This window comes from Alosa alosa, chromosome 23 (assembly GCF_017589495.1).
Source record: "Alosa alosa isolate M-15738 ecotype Scorff River chromosome 23, AALO_Geno_1.1, whole genome shotgun sequence".
Classification (NCBI taxonomy): domain Eukaryota; kingdom Metazoa; phylum Chordata; class Actinopteri; order Clupeiformes; family Clupeidae; genus Alosa; species Alosa alosa.
The window spans coordinates 9898883-9918708 of record NC_063211.1 but is presented as its reverse complement, the minus strand read 5'-3'; the positions used below and the strand labels follow the sequence as shown (position 1 = coordinate 9918708).

At 42.2% G+C, this 19826-nt stretch overlaps 2 protein-coding genes across 2 annotated transcripts in view; one reads left to right on the top strand and one right to left on the bottom strand.

Annotated features, from left to right (window-relative positions):
- cplane1 (ciliogenesis and planar polarity effector 1) overlaps nt 1-19826 on the top strand; it is a 76696-nt gene that overhangs the window by 30961 nt on the left and 25909 nt on the right. The window contains 6 exon segments of the mRNA XM_048235671.1: nt 16459-16562; nt 17109-17291; nt 18169-18415; nt 18795-18947; nt 19300-19678; nt 19681-19826. The exon segment at nt 19681-19826 is cut by the window's right edge and continues 167 nt beyond it. Of these exon segments, the coding sequence (XP_048091628.1) occupies nt 16459-16562; nt 17109-17291; nt 18169-18415; nt 18795-18947; nt 19300-19678; nt 19681-19826 (1212 nt within the window).
- On the bottom strand, nt 487-14057 carry LOC125288397 (probable aspartic-type endopeptidase CTSD). The gene is given in 17 exon segments (XM_048234730.1): nt 487-659; nt 792-890; nt 1077-1227; nt 1442-1655; nt 1658-1858; nt 2013-2130; nt 2244-2391; nt 2531-2619; nt 10021-10152; nt 10286-10384; nt 10959-11109; nt 11314-11430; nt 12406-12599; nt 13263-13381; nt 13484-13601; nt 13715-13862; nt 14002-14057. Coding segments are annotated over 17 exon segments (2292 nt in total). The 3' UTR covers nt 487-521.

Sequence of the window (19826 nt, the reverse complement as noted above, 5' to 3'; positions counted from 1 at the left end):
TTATTTCATATATTGCACCTTTATCAGTTAAAACTCGAGAGCTATTTGTTGTCTGCCAACCCTTCAACCACTGGAGTTTTCTGGACACTCCCATCCCTTAAATGTGAGTTGGGGGTTGCAAAGCCTCTTTCTCACAATTGGTGAAAAGGGTCCTTATCTAGATCATTACATTTAGATTATCACATCACAATGGATATGCATTTTTCAACGATAAAGCACAACCTTATTCAAAGCAAAATATTTCGTAGACCACCAGGGGTCCCCGTACCCCACTTTGACAGACACTGAACCACTGCTCGAAGCAAGCAACAGTTGACCACTTGACTGCAAAGATGTGTGGTATGTGTATCACTAAGTAAGACTAAACTGACATGCTTTTTATTACTTTTAATCAACATGGTTTTCTCACAATTTACATGTACGGTAGTGCTCATGTTGACAAAACATGGACGTTAGTAGCTGAGGTGTTCTTTCAGATGAGGCAGTATTGATACATTCAGTTTGTCGCAAATGGAAAATTTTCACACAGCCTTGGCCAGCCCAACGTAGTTCTGGCCCATGTTGAAGATGGTGTAGTACTCCCTAATGAAGACATCGCCCAGGATCCAGAGGCTGTCTCCACCTCCGCTAAATCCAGTGCTACAGCCGTAATAGTTGGACTGCAGAGAATGAGATTCAAAAAATGTCAAACATTCACCTTGCCACAGTATTTCCTACAGCCCTTTATAAATTCTAGCAGCCATAGTGTAGAACGTTTTTAGTATTATGTCTGTTCTAATGGCAGGGCTTACCTGACGGACGTAGGCAGATGCAGGCAGGGTGAAGGCATGTCCGTGAATGTTGAAAGTAATGTCAGGCATGTTTCCGATGTTGCCACATTGAACAGAGGCCTGTGACCAGACAGGAGTATATACAGTAGCGATTTTCGGTTTGGTGAAAATGAAAAGTTAGTGGAATCTTGTTGAATGTTGAATATGATGAATACGTAGGCTATGCATACTAGCAATATAAAGCGTTTTAACAGTTTTTTATTATTATTATTCCTTTGTACACATTTAAAAACAATAACTTGTAACAGTGCTCAAGCTCTCGGTTATACTTACACCACCGACCGCGTTATTTATGTTTGAAATGTCACTGGTGGGTCCAGCGATCAGAGAAGTGCCAGTGTCCACAATTGCCTGACATCCACCATTGCAAGCAACAGTTTCTCCATTGATGGTCACACTATGATAACAAAAATGGATTAATTCACACTGCCTCATACACAACAATATTACAATATAATTTACAAAGTAATTCCAATTACTTTGAGCCTCGTATATGTAAACTCTTTCAACATGTTGGCTACCTGAAAAATACTTCTCGGTGCTTTGTGTAAATATTTATTTCATTACATATATATTTATTTTATATATTATCCATACATGTATCACTGTACCTGTCAACAGTGATCTGCCAGTAGGTCTCAGAGGACAGGGGAATCCAGGCAACGCTGCCGGTGTAGTGGCTGGGATCATAACCACCGAAGATCACCTCACTCCCAGACTCTGAGTTGCTGTGCAGAAAAGTAAATGTCAGAACATCAAGTGGGGTGGGGTGCGTTCAAATTCCTAGACAGATGTCTGAACAGAAAAATAGATTTTGTGTTAACCATTCATCAAACTCTCCACTGTATGTTCTTTTGTATACTGTTTAGTCACTTCTATGTACCGGTACTCATTTTTAACAACACTCACAGCAACGGTGTCTAATCCCAGGATCCCAGTCATGCTGCCAGTTCCATATTGGATCTGCAGGGATCTTCTAGTACTCCTGTAGGTAGAGGACTGGCTGGGGTTGAATTTCTGGTGGTTGTCTAAAAGATAACAGTTATTTGGTGAATTGAAATATGTCATTACCATGCTTGTTGTTGATGGTTAACTATGAACTGTGTTTGATTTTCATCTTTACACAATTTCTGATTTACTATTTCATGAATCAGTACATAGCTAAATGAACTCTATACATACTGCAGGCAGTGCTGCTGCAGTACACAGAGGGCACCCAGAGGTTAGAAGAGCCAGTGTCGAAAACCACGCTGAAGGACTGAGGGGGGGTTCCAATGGAGATCACACCGTAGTAGGCCAGCTGTGTGGCAGAACATGGCAAATGTGAGGTTTCCAGTCTGTTCAGACCCAATACCAGCAGTTCCTACTCATTGGAAACGGTGAACTGTTGTTCAGATGAGATTGTTGACTTACATCAGCGTCGTTGGTCATCTGCTCGTTGCCCACAGCGTAGCTGCCATCCTTGGCAAAGGGCCTGTAGGGGTACTTCTTGCTGTACTCCTCCCACAGGCCCTGCTCCTCCAGCTTCTCCCTGGCGGTCTTCCCCTTGTTCAGAGGGATCCTGGGAAAGAGAGAGACCTGAGTCTCAATGTGGAGCCATGCAGCAGCCTTTCTGTAGTTTGTTGCAGCTTTCCGTACTGCTAGACATTAGGCGTCTTTGGGCACAACACTTAAGGAATGGAAGAACACAAGTTACTGACCTGACCATGCACTCGGAGAGTGCCAGCACGGCACACAGGATAATGGCAGCCTTCATGATTGTTGTTCTGTTCAAAACCTTCACCGGGAGCTGAGTGAAGCATCGGTAGAACCTGTCCCTTTTTATATGCACGGACCCCCCAGTTCAGTTTGCTTTTTTAATCAATCTGATAACTCGTATCATGTGTCTGATAGCAAATGGAACATAATGTGTCGTTTGACAATGTCAGCGATTTACTTAAACTCACATAAAATACTTGATGTTAAAACTTTATTGTTACTCTTCAGTGGAAGATAAGTCCTCATTTTTAGAGTCATTGATAAATTATTTATTGAACAGTAAGTGTAACAGTATGATTGAAGTGTACAGAATTGTTTCATTCAGATATTTTTTTCTTCAAATTAATTTTGATTTTAGATGGTCAACGTCAGGAGAACACACTGGCTACACAGGCTATGCACTGTATAGTTCTCTGGTCTGGGCCAGAGAATGCAGCGTGAGATTGCCATCAGACACAATACAATTGGCAGAAGACATCCTGTCCCATGCCTTCAAGCTCTTATTGGTGCAAACTGTTATTTGCAAACTGTCATATGTCAGTGTTTTAGTTCAATTTCGTTCAATTTAGTTAGCTTGACCAAACACAACAGCTGATGTCACTATTCTTTCCTCTCATGATATTAGTCTGCCATTATGAGTTTCCATTGTTTGTTTGCCACTGAATTGCTTTTGTTTGACTGTTCAAAGTGATTACCAAATGTTATTTACAACATTTAAATTAAAGTTTAAGGGGGGCAGCCGTGGCCTACTGGTTAGGGCTTCGGGCTTGGAACCAAAGGGTTGCCGTTTCGATCCCCAAACCGGTAGGAAAAATGTGGGTGGGGGAATGGTTGAGCACTGCTCTCATTTCTGAAGTGCACTTGAGCAAGGCACCTAACCCCTCATTGCTCCCTGAGTGCCGCTGTAGCAAGGCAGCTCACTGCTCCGGGTTAGTGTGTGCTTCACCTCATTGTGTTCACTGTGTGCTCTGTGTGTTTCACTAATTAACGGATGGGATAAATGTGGAGACCAAATTCCTTGTATACGCAAGTATACTTGGCCTATAAACCTGATTTACATTTACATTTAATTTGTGTTGTGAGCTTTTTGTTAAGACCTCTGAAGAGCTTTTGGACATAACAGAGTTTGTGGACAAAATATAGGTCTAAAAATGAGAAATATTAGAGATATGAATTAATTTAAGGAATCATCCTATTTTTACAAAACTGTACAAAGTGCATACAGAGTAATAAGAGAGTAGGTTTTTCATATGCAAAAAAGTGCAAAAACAATAAGACTCTCCATTCAAGTGTAAGTCAATCTAAGAAATCAGTTCTACTCGACTTATAAAAGTTATCAAGAATTAATCTGTCCATGATAATATTTTGCAATCTCTTTGAACTCAAATAACGGAAATGTTATTAGTTACGAATTAAGAACAGAGATAAAACTTATCAGGAAAGGAAGGCAGGTCCGGACTGCAGGTATAGGCGCCATTTTAGCACCTGGACTGTTCTAATATGGAGCCATGTTGTAATTCACGCAGAATGCAATTTGGCATAGTTTTCCTAAAATATTCAAGGTCTTCCCCGGAAAAAGACATTGTCTGAATGGCAGCAGATGTTGCTCAAAACTTGTGCATCGTTCAACATTAATTAAGCCTTTCCTAATGTGAAAGCTGCCCCAGTGCATCCCTGTACCATCATACATGCTTTCTGTGTACTAAAAACAAGTTGGATGGTCCCTCTCCTCTTTAAAGTCTATAATTTCCAAAAATAATTTTTAAAAAAGTTATTGGTGTAACCACTTGACAGTTTTTCATTTTGCCTCAGTCCATCTTAAATGAGCTTGGGCCCAGATAAAACGGTGGCATTTCATGGATCATGTCTAAATAGGGTTTTAGGGTGCATGGTTAAGTTTTTTTTATTTTTTTATTGCAAACACCATTGACATTACAGACAATGCAACACTACAATGACATGCACAAGAATACCACATTAGACAAACAGATGTACATTACACAAACACATACTGTAACTTAACAAGACATCACATTGACATGGCTTATTAACACAACATAACATTAATAACAGAAAGGCTAAGGATGATTTGCGTCCTGGATGATTACAGATATGATTATCAGGGATGAAATTGATGAAATTGATGGGGGTGTGCGGATGGTACACTAGCTCTGAGAGTGTGAATGAGGTGGTGTTGGGATGGGGGTGTGGGTGGGGGGTAAGGGGTAGTGAGTGTGTGAGGATGGATGTGTGTGTCCATATGTGTAAGGTTGGCTTGCTGTTGGGCCAGGAGGAGAGAAGCTGGAACACAGAGAGGGAGGGTTTCAGAGGAGAGGAGTTGTAATTATTCTGTTAAAGATGAGTGTAATAATAAGAATAACTGATTGACAACCTGGGCACCCATTAATGGCCACAGTTCCACCCAGCCCCCCCCAGTTAAGTTCAGCCCCGTGCATGGTTAAGTTTTATCCAGCATTGTGGATGGAGCATTAAACTTTGGTCATAGACAATGGTTATCAGAAGTTGTCCTTAGCCCACAATCATTCATTAATTTACAGAAACTGGTCTGTTTGTAATATAGTGCTATCTCTGGTCCCAAAGATCAATATTTTTTCAGCCTTTTTTACAATGATTTCTGGAGACTCTTTGTCTAATGATATTATGTTAGCCTGACATAGTCATACTCAATTCTATGATGTATGATGGGATGCATGTCTTGATGCTGGAGGGCATAATCTAGTAACTCATTGACTACTGACCCAGTGTTTTTCAGTTCCAAAACACTCATTTTCCGGAAACTGGCATGGAAGAGTGCTGCCATCTTTTTCCACGATCTCTTATGGGAGTGTTGCCACTCCTTTCTCTATCGTTCTGGCTCGAGCATAGTATGAGTTATCAATGTAACCAGTCTAGACTGAATTGCCTGACCTCAAATTTAATGGGCGGAGTTAAATTTGGGCTGCTTTCCAGACTAATGTTATGTACTATAGATAAGAATTTCCCAAATTCTTTGCGATTTCATGTTGAAGAGTAATATTCATTGTTTGACCACCCAGATGTTCACAAATCATCTGTACTTCTGAGAGTCCCTGACTCTCTTGGATGCCCTTTATATACCCAGTGATGGTGCCAGTTAACCTAATTAGTTGTGAAAATTCCTCCTTGCGTTCTTTAGCATCCCACCTAGCTTCCCATCTTTAGCGTCCCACCTTTTTTGAACAAAGGGTTGTAGTTTTTCATAAAAATGCAGTGAAAAACGCATCAGAAATTTTGTTTGTCCGAGGACCCCTTCAAAATCGTAACAATTATTGAGCACATGCTTACTACCATTTGGATGGCATTTGTATTTGAAGTTGGGACCAGGTTCACTGTCCCATTTTTTTCTGGCAGGTTTGTAACTTGTGGGGGGTTTCCACTACAGGAACTCAGGGGTAGTTTTGCAGGGTCTCGGCCATTCATGCGTTCCCCGAACTGCAAAAAAAGCAGTTTTTCCTAAATAACTACCTGAACCGTGGCACTGAGGATGAAGAATCTTTTATGGTATGTTGGTCTCAAGGGCCCACATCAACCTGCCCCATAATCACTCATTTGTGATTTACACCCGGTAAAAAATGAAAATGCAATATTATTCTGCTTTAATCGCCCCTATCTTCAGTTCAGATTGACCAGGCATTCTCTGGGGGTATGCCAAGTTTCGTAGAATTTCAGCCATGGGGGGGGGGGGTCTAAAAAAAATTAGGTTATGTGTACATTTAGTGACTGTACACTCATTGGCCTGTAGATGGCGGTGCACACATATACACATGCACACACACACAGGCACCCACATACTATCGGTATTAGAACAGCCGATACATAATTACAAATTCAGTAGGATTAAAAGAAAGCCAAAAAATAAATATTCATCATCATCATCATGGCTGCATTTCCAATATTGGCGATAAGTAATCGTTTGTCCACTAGATGGTGCATTGTTGCAGTGAGACGTAATTTTGTTGGAAGTTAAAAGTGGGTTGGAAAAACAATGGACGCTTCCTACAAGAACTGTAGTTTACCGCAGAGAACGTCTAATAAGGATAGGACGATGTTCACATGAAATGTAATTCCCATTTCTTCTTGAAGCCGAAATAAATCTGAAGATGTTTATCGGACATGCTTGGTTTTTACTGCAGGTACGTTAATCTTATAATATCAATAAGGACCTAGGTAATGTTACCGTTAGCGTTAGTTGAGTGATGGAGGCCAGTTTGATTGATTGCATTTGTAGAAAACTATAAATGCGGTTATACCAACCAAATTTAGCCTAGAAATCTAGACGCGCCCCTAGCGGCAGCAAATTACATTTGCTGCCAGGGCTAGTCTAGCAACTCTCCGTTGGCTTGTGAGCTCCAGAAATCGAAACTTAATCAGGATATTGAAATCGTGTATAGAGTCGTTTGGTGGGCTTAACATAATGATTGATGGCAGAGTTGCAACGGTTTGGCTTGAATTCCCTGCTACTTGAAAACAAATATCCTGTTGCGTCCTATTGCGTGCAGAGGGAATTTGAAAGACAACTGATTATCCCGCCCCTCAGACTGAGCACTGCGAACGGTGAGTGCCCAGACCCTACATTTTAATGTGGGTCTGGCTCGCCAGGCTAAAGCAAATTGATAGCAGCACTGTAAATGTATCTTTCGACTGTCATTTGTTGCACGTGCTACAAAATCATTCTGTGCAATGGAAGATTTACCAACGTTACACCGGTCTGATACAGTTTTGCCTATACATGCGTGAGACTGAGACGCCTGTTTATTTTGTTTTAAGTGCGTGCATGGTGTGAGGGGAATCGATGTGCTTTGATTCCTGCTTGGTAGTTGTAGTCTGTGAAATTAAAAAGCATGTGTGTGTGAAGTATCCAAACAATGACACCTTCATTTCATTATGGCTGCTTTAGCAACACACCTTAAGCTACTGTGTAGTGGGTCCCATTTAGAAATGGCTACTTCATTCGCGCTTTCCTTGACTCATGGAGCTGCGTGAATTTTATTACAACTTTTAAGCCCGCGATATGGCAGTTTAAGTCCGCTTGATACTGTAAGGCGTAAGCCATTGGTTTCCAAAGGAGATTTTATTTGTGTCGCCAGCATAGCCTATTGACAATTTATGTTGTAATAAATAGGCCTACCTTATAAGCCTGTAGCTTAGGGAAGCTAACAGCTTTCTATTAGGATCTAGTTTGTTACAGTTTTGTCATAACTCCCTGATGCATTTTTGCATTTAGAATAGCCAGAGCGTGGATATCTCAATCGGAAAATTAAACAATATCGGCTGCCTGGACTAGGCTGGGTGAACCCAGCCTGATCTGCCCGCTATTTGGGGCAGCCGTGGCCCACTGGTTAGCACTCAGGACTTGTAACCGGAGGGTTGCCGGTTCAAGCCCCGACCAGTGGGCCGCGGCTGAAGTGCCCTTGAGCCAGGCACCTAACACCTCACTGCTCCCTGGGCGCCGCTGTTGTAGCAGGCAGCTCACTGCGCCGGGATTAGTGTGTGCTTCACCTCACTGTGTGTTCACTGTGTGCTGAGTGTGTTTCACTAATTCACAGATTGGGATAAATGCAAAGACCAAATTTCCCTCACGGGATCAAAAAAGTATATATATATATATTTATTTATTATTAAGTATATATATAGATATATATATATATATATATATATATATATATATATACTTAATAAATAATATACTTATTTATTTTTTGATTTCTTAAAAGATTGAGCTTGGTCTGGTGAAAGCCAGACTAGCCATGGACCTCAGTTACACAATGCAAGGGAACATGAATCAGCCTACAGTATATTTGCACGAACAATAACGGACAACAGCTCTTCAACTTTGGCCCGTTAAAATGTGTATGAACAGTCTAGCGACACATTTCATCAAGGCCCATTTGGACATGTCAGTTATTTGCACCACTGGTTAGATCTAAAACAGCATTTCGTTTCAGACTACTGTTACTTAATTTGTGCATTAACAATAACGTTTCAGACTACTGTTACTTAATTTGTGCATTGACAATAAAGTATTACATGAACTAAAGATGACTAAATGACTAAATTATGTAGAAGAAGAAACATTCACAAAAAATCCATCCATCCAAAAATGACCTTTTGTTTTTGATAGCTGTTGAAAACGGCATGGAACTGACAGAGATGTTTTTGTTAATAAATAAATAAATAAATAAATAAATAACATTATGCCGATACCTTTTGCTTTTCCCAAATACAATGTAGCCTACAGGTGTAAGTGACCTTTCATCAATCCAGTTGCAATGGATGAACTGTGATGAACTGCCCTACTTGTGATTGTTTAGAGATTTTAAAGGTTTTATAACAATGCTACATCTTCTTTGGCTATTCTACAATCTATTCACCTTTTCATCACCAGTAGGCTACTTTCTCTGCAGCCGCACACACACACTCAGGCATGCCAAACAAGCATACACAAAAGTTTCAAGAGTGGGGGATGGAGTAAAATATGGATACAAATTGAAGTGTGATTTATTTTCGCGGAACGGATGTACAGGACTGAGCGGCGGTCATATTTTGTACTATGCGGTACATCTAGTTTAAATTAGAAAGACAAAGAAAAGACAACATGGGAGATGGGTACAGAGTAAAGACATTAATAACACACTAACACAGAGGACACAGAGTCAAAGACAACAAATAAATAAATTAGAATAAAATAGAGCACTAGAAGCAGTGACACTGTTCAGATTTACCTGGGTAGTAGGCTGAGTACCTGTAATGGAGCCTTTGATCTTTTGGCAACTTAGGATTTTTGCATGACTTGATGATGTGGACTGACTCTCCACATTCATCGGCTAACTTGCTGGCAAATAAGCCAATTAAGTTAAGCAGAAGCAAGAATGGTTCATCGTGACCTAATTTAAGTTATTGAGGTGATGCATAACAGATTGACTTGATTTGTGATTGAGATTTGGGAGCAATAGACACAATTATCTTGTTTTAAGCCTTGTTCAGACTACAGCCCAAATCAGTTTTTTTCCCATATCAGAATCCTGTCTTACTGACTGACCGTCCACATTACATATTGCATGTGATCAGATCCGATCTGCCTGTCCGTATTCACATAGTCTTATCCACATTGATTTTTATGGTAACAGGCTACGCCCAGGAAATACAAATGAGCAAAACGGGTGACAGAGAACTGTTGTCTTCTTGACTGCAAAGATGTGCGGTAGGCCTATGTGTTTCACAAAGTAAGACCACACTGTTATTCTTGAATTAGTTTTAATCAACATGGTTTTCTCACAGTTTACATGTATGGCAGTGCTCATGTTGACTAAACATGGGCGTTAGTAGCTGAGGTGTTCTTTCAGATGAGGCAGTATTGATACATTCAGTTTGTCGCAAATGGAACATTTCACACAGCCTTGGCCAGCCCAACGTAGTTCTGGCCCATGTTGAAGATGGTGTAGTACTCCCTAATAAAGACATCGCCCAGGATCCAGAGGCTGTCTCCAATTCCGCTAAATCCAGTGCTGCAGCCGTAATAGTTGGACTGCAGAGAATGAGATTCAGAAAAATGTCAAACGTTCACCTTGCCACAGTATTTCCTACAGCCCTTTATAAATAATAGCAGCCATAGTGTAGAACATTTTCAGTGATACGTCTGTTCTAAAGGCAGCACTTACCTGACGGACGTAGGCGGATGCAGCCAGGATGAAGGCATTTCCATTAATGTTGAAAGTAATGTCAGGCATGTGTCTGATGTTGCCGCATTGAACATAGAACTAAACCCAGACAGAACAAATAACACTTCAAAAAATTTAAAAGTATTTTAGCTTGTGTGAAAATTAAATCTCATGAAATATGATGAATATGTACACATTAAAGCAATAGCTTGCAAGCCTTGTAGGACAATTGTTATAAACCATTTTAACAGTTTTATTATTATTATTATTGTTCTTATTATTATTATTATTATTATTATTATTATTATTATTATTATTATTACTCTTACTCTTACTCTTATTCCTTCATATACATAGGGGCAGCCGTGGCCCACTGGTTAGCACTCTGGACTTGTAACCGAAGGGTTGCCGGTTCGAGCCCCAACCAGTGGGCGGCTGAAAGTACTGAGCAAGGCACCTAACCCCTCACTGCTTTCGCCTAAGCGCCCGCCCGTTGTAGCAGGCAGCTCACTGCGCCCGGGATTAGTGTGTGCTTCACCTCAGTGTGTTCACTGTGTGCTGTTTGTGTTTCACTAATTCACCGATTGGGTTAAATGCAGAGACCAAATTTCCCTCACGGGATCAAAAAAGTATATATACTTATACTATACATTTATACACACTGACTTGGAACAGTGCTTAAGCTCTCGGTTATTCTTACACCACCGACTGCATTGTTCAGGTTTGAAATGTCACTGGTGGGTCCAACAATGAGAGAAGTGCCAGTGTCCACAATTGCCTGACATCCACTATGGCAAGCAACAGTTTCTCCATTGACTGTCACACTACGATAAAAAAAACTCTGATTAATTCACACTGCCTCATACACAACAATACTATGGCATCATTTACAAATTCATTCCAATTGCTTTGAGCCTTGTTTATTTGAATGCTTACAACATGGCCCCTAAAAAGTTACTTCTTGCTGCTTTGTGTAAGCAGGGCTTGCATTACGTATATATTTATTACCCATACATTTATTAGTGTACCTGTCAACAGTGATCTGCCAGTAGGTCTCAGAGGACAGGGGGATCCAGGCAATGCTGCCGGTGTAGTGGTTGGGATCATAACCACCGAAGATCACCTCACTGCCGGACTCAGATTTTCTGTGCAGAAAAGTAAATGTCAGAACATCAGCTGCTTTCAGGAAACATATGCCATGGCCTCTGTTGGATCAACCTCTCCCACTCTTCTTCAGTTCTCCATCTTGTTCTTCTAACAAACAATGCAAGTTAGTCACATTTGTATGGGTTAAACAAAGAAAGAATTGGCGGCAAAACAAGCCCACGTAGTTGGTTCTCCAGATGGCATCAGACACACCTACTCACTCCTACTTCACACCTACCCATTCTTATCTGATCAGCATGAGGAGAGATATCCTATACATCAGAAATATCACTTATAGAACGTCCCAAACATTATTACAATTAAATCATTACAATCCTTGTACTGAGACTATTACAATGATACCAAACATGAATACATTTACATTTCATGACATGGATACAGTATAGCAAGGTAACATCCTTTGTCTTGTGGATCTGATAGCCCTTGGAACCAGTACATTAGCATTTCATTGGGGGAGGGGAGGGTGTCTTAGTTTAATGCCAAGAGGGGCCACATGGCTAACTAAAAACTAGTCTTGAAACCCTAAAATTATTACCATCAGTTGTCTTGTGAGTGCGACTGATTCGGAATGATGTCACATCTGGTAAAACCCCGAGTTGGATGTATTCTAGTTAACAAGTCGTAAGAACAAAAAGCTACCATTTGTTAGCAATTATCTGTTGTTATCGATTGCTACCAGATATAGCAATACCAGTTTACATAGCATTACACAGTACTTTACTGTCTCATTTACTGTTAATTGGCACAGCCATCTTGGATATTCAAACTCTGGGTACTTGGGGTTCGAAGGAGCTGACCAGTCGGAGTTCCCTATGCAACTTCCTGTAACTCAGAGAAACGTCTCGAAAAAATGACTTGTGAGTAGAAATGGAACTCACCATTAGCACGAGGAGTGCCCTGCTCTTTTCAGGCTTGTAGGGTTTTAGTTTTTGTTAGAGGTTTATTGTTGGTACCTGCTCAGGTAAACGGAGAAGTAGTTCTGCACCAGGCCCTGCTGGACCATGTTGTAGAAGACGGGCTGAACTCCTGAGGCAGCCAGGCTTTGGTAGGCCAGGCCCAGGATGCCATCAGCCTGTATGTGAGCCATGAAGGGAGCCTCAGTCTTGCTCAATCCAAAGATCTGGTTAGGCACCTGGATACCTCCAACCTAGCAAGATCAAATTACAGGAAGCTTTTGTGAGAGTTTAGATGGTTGGAGAGTTTGGGTAATTTCAACTTTGTGAGTAGTTTACCACTCAGTAGTTTTCATGAAGTTCTTGGATGAAACATTTCTTCATTTCTTGCTAGATAGATTTTTTTTAATATGGTGTATCTTCTTTTGTATCACTCAGTGCGGTTACATGCAAACAAACAATCAGATTTCAGTCTGATTATTATCTTAACTCTGATTAAAAGATGTCATGAAGCGCGATTGCATGCGCAAAACAATCTGATTAAGCACCAATCGGAGTATTGTCAGAATTTGGAATGTATCAGTTTACATGCTAAGTGAACAAGTGAAAATGAGATTCCCATAACAGCATGTCCTGACAGGATGTGATGCAAGCAAACATTAGGACATTATGTAAGCCTTCAGCAGCAACAATGTAAGGTTCTGTTCTGCAAAAATGTAAAGTTCACAAGGTTGGAACTCCAACTGTAATCTGAGTATTTAGTTACATGACAGGTTATCTACTACTGATTTCATAAAAGTGGATTTCAATCGGAGTACACAGTTTACATGACATTTTTTAATCGGAGTTACGAGAATAATCGGAGTGAAATCTGGATGTTTGCAACTGCACTGACTGTTCAGTTACAACACACTCACAGCAACGGTGTCATAACCCAAGAATCCAGTCATACTGCCAGTTCCATATTGGATCCGCAGGGATCTTCTGGTATTCTTGAAGGTTGAGGAATGACTGGGGTTGAATTTGTTGTGGTGGTCTAAAATAGAACAACTACTTGATTAATTGAAGCAATGCATTTGATTTTCATCTTACATTTTCATCTTACTTTCATACATAGCTAAATGAACTCTATACATACTGCAGGCAGTGCTGCTGCAGTACACAGAGGGCACCCAGAGGTAGGAGGATCCAGTGTCGAAAAGCACTCTGAAGGACTGAGGGGGGGTTCCAATGGAGATCACACCGTAGTAGGCCAGCTGTGTGGCAGAACATGGCAAATGTGAGGTTTCCAGTCTGTTCAGACCCAATACCAGCAGTTCCTACTCATTGGAAACGGTGAACTGTTGTTCAGATGAGATTGTTGACTTACATCAGCATCGTTGGTCATCTGCTCGTTGCCCACAGCGTAGCTGCCGAACTTGGCAAAGGGCCTGTAGGGGTACTTCTTGCTGTACTCCTCCCACAGGCCCTGCTCCTCCAGCTTCTCCCTGGCGGTCTTCCCCTTGTTCAGAGGGATCCTGGGAAAGAGAGAGACCTGAGTCTCAATGTGGAGCCATGCAGCAGCCTTTCTGTAGTTTGTTGCAGCTTTCCGTACTGCTAGACATTAGGCGTCTTTGGGCACAACACTTAAGGAATGGAAGAACACAAGTTACTGACCTGACCATGCACTCGGAGAGTGCCAGCACGGCACACAGGATAATGGCAGCCTTCATGATTGTTGTTCTGTTCAAAACCTTCACCGGGAGCCGAGTGTAGCATCGGTAGATCCTCTCCCTTTTTTATATGCACGGACCCGCACGTTTTCTTTTTTAATCACTCTGATAAAGCGACCTGAACTCTTCAGGCCAACGCCCACAGGCAGCGTCTGACGGGAATCAAGTGACGGCAAAGTTTAGGACACCATTACTTTTAATGGAGGCAAGCCCAATGACACATCGACACAAAAGTTTAGAAAATTGTTCTATCTCTTGAGCGTCAAATCCATAGATGCGAACGTCACCACCAGTGGCCGTTGGTCTTCATCATGCGTCTGATAGCAATTGGAACATATACAATGTGTGTCCCTTGACAATGTAAGCGATTTCCTTAAATTCACAAGAATACTACTTCACAAGTTAAAACTTTTCTTTTTTTTATCTTTCTTATTCATCAGTGGAAGATCAGTTCCATTATTTAACAGTAATTGTAACCGTATGATTGAACAGTGTGCAGGACAGGTATTCTTCAGCTTTTTCATTCTGGTATATATATTGTTATACTGGCAAATAGTTTTGATATCATCTTCAAACACACTGGCCACACAGGCTATGCACTGTGTAGTTCTCTGGTCTGGTCCAGAAAATGGAGCATGAGATTGGCAAAAGACAACAAAGGATTGGCAAAAGTTCACCAACAGTTCACCAGAAGACATCCTTTTGCATGCCATGGAACTCTTATTGGGGCAAACTGGCCTTTGTAGTATTTCGACATTGCTTTTAGTGGGCTTGACTGAAACTCTTTGCAGCTGTTGTAATACAAACCTTTTTTTTTCTAGTGCCACTATTCTTTCCTCTTGTGATATTAGTTTGCCACAATGATTCAGTTTTCATGTTTTGATTTTGTTTGACTGTTCAAAAGCGATCACCAAATGTTTATTAGGAGTGGATAGATAGATAGATACATACATACATACATACATACATACACACATACTCACTCACTCACTCCCTCCCTCCCTGCCTCCCTGCCTCCCTGCCTGCCTGCCTGCACAATACCTAAGTTAATTTGTGTTAAGAGAGCTTGTGATCCTGTTGTCAAGACCTCTTAAAGGTTCTCCAAGTCTTGTTATGCAGTTTCTAGAACATACAGCAAACATCTCCTCACGATCCGCTAGCTGCCTGTCCCCTGAACACGCTGTAAAAAAATGTGATCGCTGTGGACAGCACAGGCTCCAGAAACTGCAACAAAAACAGCCTGGACCATGGAACATAACAAACTATGTTCCAGCCAATCACTGAGGAGATGCTCGTTCATGACAGTTTCAGTTGCACAGGCTCTCTGTTTTGTTTGATAATACTTCAAACATCAACAGAAGTGACATCACCCAACCGTGCTTAGAGAACCTTTAAGACCATTGTGGACCATAGAGTTTGTGGACAGCCAGTCATGAACATATGGAATGATTAAATATAGTCAGTTGTGAATCAGTGATGGTCACATGAATATGTTGAACAGGATACCAGATGTAACATTTAAGGTCTGTGGTGATTTTAAATTAGAATGTTTATCTTTAATTTATATCTCAATGTTATATACACAACACACTTAAATAATGTTATACTATACTGTAACTTTTTCTTTTGATGATTTGAAAATGGCAGCAACATCCTCTTAATTTTACAAAACTGTACAAAATCCATACAAAGTAATAAGTTATAAATGAAGTTATAAATAAAGTTATGAAATAGCGGAAAACAATTAAACAGGCCTTTCAGGTCTAAAGGAATCTAGCTCGTCGACTCCTAAAAGATATCAACAATTAATCTGTCATTGATAAGATTTTGCAATCTGTGAACTCTCAAACAAATGGCAATGGCAAACAAGTAACGGAAATGTCTTTAGTCTAAGAAGATAAAGATATCAGGAAAGGAAAGGGGTTTGGTCGATGTTAAATAACATGTCACTCACAAAATCTTTTGGAATAGGCATATAAAAATTACTGTCCCATATAATAACTTAACTTCTTCATAGTATTTTTTCCTATTCATGAAAAGGCAGTGAAAATTGCTGGCTAGAAATGTAAACATTTGTTAGAGTTTGATATTGGTTAAATAGCATGAAAAAGGGGAAGAATATTATGTTAAAACTTGTCACCCTGTCTCTTGTCAAATGTTTTTAATCTGGTATTCATGTTATTATCCATGGTAATGTTCATAGCCTCTCAGATGCAGTGCACCACTGTCAACAAAAGCAAGCTCAACACAAACTAATAAGGAAACATGAGCATGGTATTCCACTGACTAGGCATTGTGCGGCCTCGTTGCCCACTTTAACTTTTAAGTGATTTCTAATGATACTGTACCACTGTAATTGTTCTGATTTGCTATATTCTAATGAGATTTTGTGATTTTACAGACAACCCAGGCACTCTTTGTGAGCACTCAGAACTTTGTGTCGGTGTCGGCAGGATTGGGAGGCTGTGGCAGTAAGAACCTCAGCATCCCCGCCAAGTATGTCAGGTATGTCTGTGTAAGTAGAGTATGCACAAAAATGATCAGGCAGTCGGTTTTATTCCATGCCAAGCATAGATAAAATGAGTATGCCTATCAAAGAGAGACAGGAGAACAAAAAGATGCTGTAGTACTATTCTGTTTATATAGCACCGTTCACAGACTCAAGGTCACTTTACAAAGTCGACACAAACAGAGCAAGACAACACAAAAGACAGTCATTTGCGATGAGCCTATACGGTGGCGGAAGGTGAAAAGTGTTCCTGAAACAGAAAGGTCTTGAGGTGAGCTGTGAATGAAGGAAAGGAGGGACAATCACGGAGGGATTGAGGGAGGGAATCCCAGAGCTTAGGGGCCATGGTGCTGAAAGTCTGGTGCGGGGGACAGAGAGGAGATTCTGGTTAGAGGATCTGAGGGAGCGGGAAGGAGTGTAAGAGATCAGAAGGTCAAAGAGGTAAGGAGGAGCAAGGTCATGGAGGGCTTTGAAAGTGAGAAGTAGAATTTTGAATTTTTTGTTGTGTACTTCTGTGCTATTCCTCATGGCACCCCTTGCAGGTCATACTGGGTAGCCAGCGTGTGCTGGTCTCCAGGCGGTCTGTTCCTGGCATGTGTGCTGAAGCGCGGCTCCCTGCTGATGCTGATGCGCCTGGGCGGACTGCTCACTCTCTCCACCACAGGATGTGACATCGACTTTGGTCCCGCCCACTTCCTGCCCCTCCACCCTCTTGTCACCTACAGGTATGAGGCGCCCCTCAGGTGGGAACGCAATGACCATAATTAGAGCTACGGTATCCCTAAAAGTGTTCATATGGACCCTTTCAAGAGAGTTCCATTATCAGCATCATAGTTGGCCCCACAAGACTTCCTTTTTAACATTCCATATGTTATCTTAATGTAGAGGAAGTAGATTGGGGCCCAAATAGAACGTTCAAGCATTGTTTTTGTTTTTATTGATGAAAGGGTCTATAGAATATGACGTTGTATATGTGAGCAATTGAACATGAGGGGCGCATCATTACAAAGTACATCATAGCTGGACATAGCTGATGGTCATAGCTGATTTATCATAGCCATGATATTGTCATGATGCACAGCCATGAAATGGTTCCATTATCAGTGATCTGTCACCGTATGGAAGTAATGTCTTTCCATGACAACTTGATATCCAGTAACATAATAAATAGTTAGTTAATTCTTTCCTAGCCATGGAGGCTAATAGGGCCAATGCAATCTTCCAGTTGCCAGCCTAAAGGCCTATTCACACCAAGAACGATAATGATAACAATAACTATAACCATAACGATAAAAGCGCTCACACTAAACAACGATAAACAAAGTCTCTTCTTGTATTAATGAATGTGACAGTTAAAATTCGACGGGTTCTGATTGGCTATTAACTTTTTATCGTTCTGAAAATCGCTCTGAAAGTGATCCCCAACGATATCGTTCTTCATGTCGTTATCGTTATAGTTTATGTGTGAACGTCGTCATTAATATTAACGAGAACGATATTTATTTTTAGTTATGGCTATCGTTATCGTTCTTGGTGTGAATGGGCCTTATCCCAGCATAACGGCGTCATGGGTAAAAGCGGTCCTCTGTGCACTGTGTGCAGGCCCCCTGCTCCCGTAGGTGCTGACGGCAGCCTGTCCAGCTCCAGCGCCTCTCTCCGGGACGTCTTCAGGCAGCGCTACTCCGTCACCTGGCACCCGCGCCTGCCCTTCCTCATCCTGTCCGACGGCTACATGGCCACCCTGCTGCGGGCGCCCGGCCTGCCCGAGCCCAGCGCCCTCATCAGCAGCCTGCTGCTGGACTCGGCTAGGCATCTCGAACGGGCGCGTGCGCTCCTGATGCAGACGCAGGTGGGTAGCCCAGATGGAATACATAGGGGGGTGTGTGTGTCTGTGTGTGTCTGTCTGTGTGTGTGTCTGTGTGTGTCTGTGTGTGTGGAGACTTGCCCTCACATGCTCCCTGATGTCCTCTCATACACAGAGTGTATGTAAACAAAGATAACATTGTTCTGCATACACAGGTGGAAGTTAAGCGTCAGATTGTAGTTGAACACACGCTTATTGGGTTATGTGGTATGGTTATGCTTATTTGTGTGTGTGTGTGTGTGTGTGTGTGTGTGTGTGTGTGTGTGTGTGTGTGTGTGAGTGAGTGAGTGTGTGAGTGATAAAACATTGTATTTGCAGGCACATTTTTTTTTAAGACGTACCCTGAATGTTACTCTTTCGACAGCCACAAGCCCAGCTGGAGTGCCTGTCCAGCCTGAAGTTCACAGCCAGCTTGCAGGCCTTGAAGGATAGAGAGACTTCAGTTCCCAGCTTGCCTCTCTATCTCCAAGACGATGGAACCACAGACGACCTGCAGGAGGCCTATGAGAGAGCCCAGGTCATCTCCTTCTCTGCATGCTGTGATTTGACCCATTCAAGCACTTTGTTATTATACCGACTGCTTTTTGCTATCAGACTACCAATTAGATGTAAACAAACACTCGCTCTGATCTAGCACCAGAAAATACTTCAATGTTTAAGAAACTGTTTTACACATCACAGTACTGTGTTGAGAGTATGTTTTAATCATATGTGTGTGTGTGTGTGTGTGTGTTTATATTTGTGTGTGTGTATATTTGTGTGTGTGTGTGTGTGTGTGTGTGTATATTTGTGTGTGTGTATATTTGTGTGTGTGTGTGTGTGTGTGTGTGTGTATATTTGTATTTGTGTGTGTGTGTCTGTCTCTACAGGCCGAGGCTGAAGATGAGTGTACCATCGACGGTCAGTCCTCCGGACTGCGGCGGGAGGACGCGGGCAGCCTGGAGTTCTCCTCCATGTTCGACACCCTCCATGCCCAGCCTGACCTCCTCCAGGGCTCCCAGCGTCCCAGTGCGGCCTCCCTGCCGCTGCGCCTGGAGCTGGACGGGGCCCAGCGGGGCCTCCTCACTGCCTGGGCCCTCGTGGTCTCTCTGGGCGGCCGGGTGGAGCAGAGGCCGCGGCTCTTGAGGTACGCCGTGCGCTGCGCCGCCCGATTGGCCCTGCTGCTTCGCCTGGGCGACGGCCAGGCCAATAGAAAGAAGGGCAGGCGCACCTGGGTGTCCAGGGTCCTGCACCTGTTCGAGGCTGCTCTCCTTTCGTGCATGGGGCCAGCCTTGGCGTGGCGGGCGGCGCAGTGTCCACTCTCGTGGAGCTCAGCCAGAGCTTCGTCCAGCTGCTCCTATCGCCGGGCCCCGGCCTGCCCCTCTCCTCCCACAGCCTGGCCGCGGCCACGGGGCTC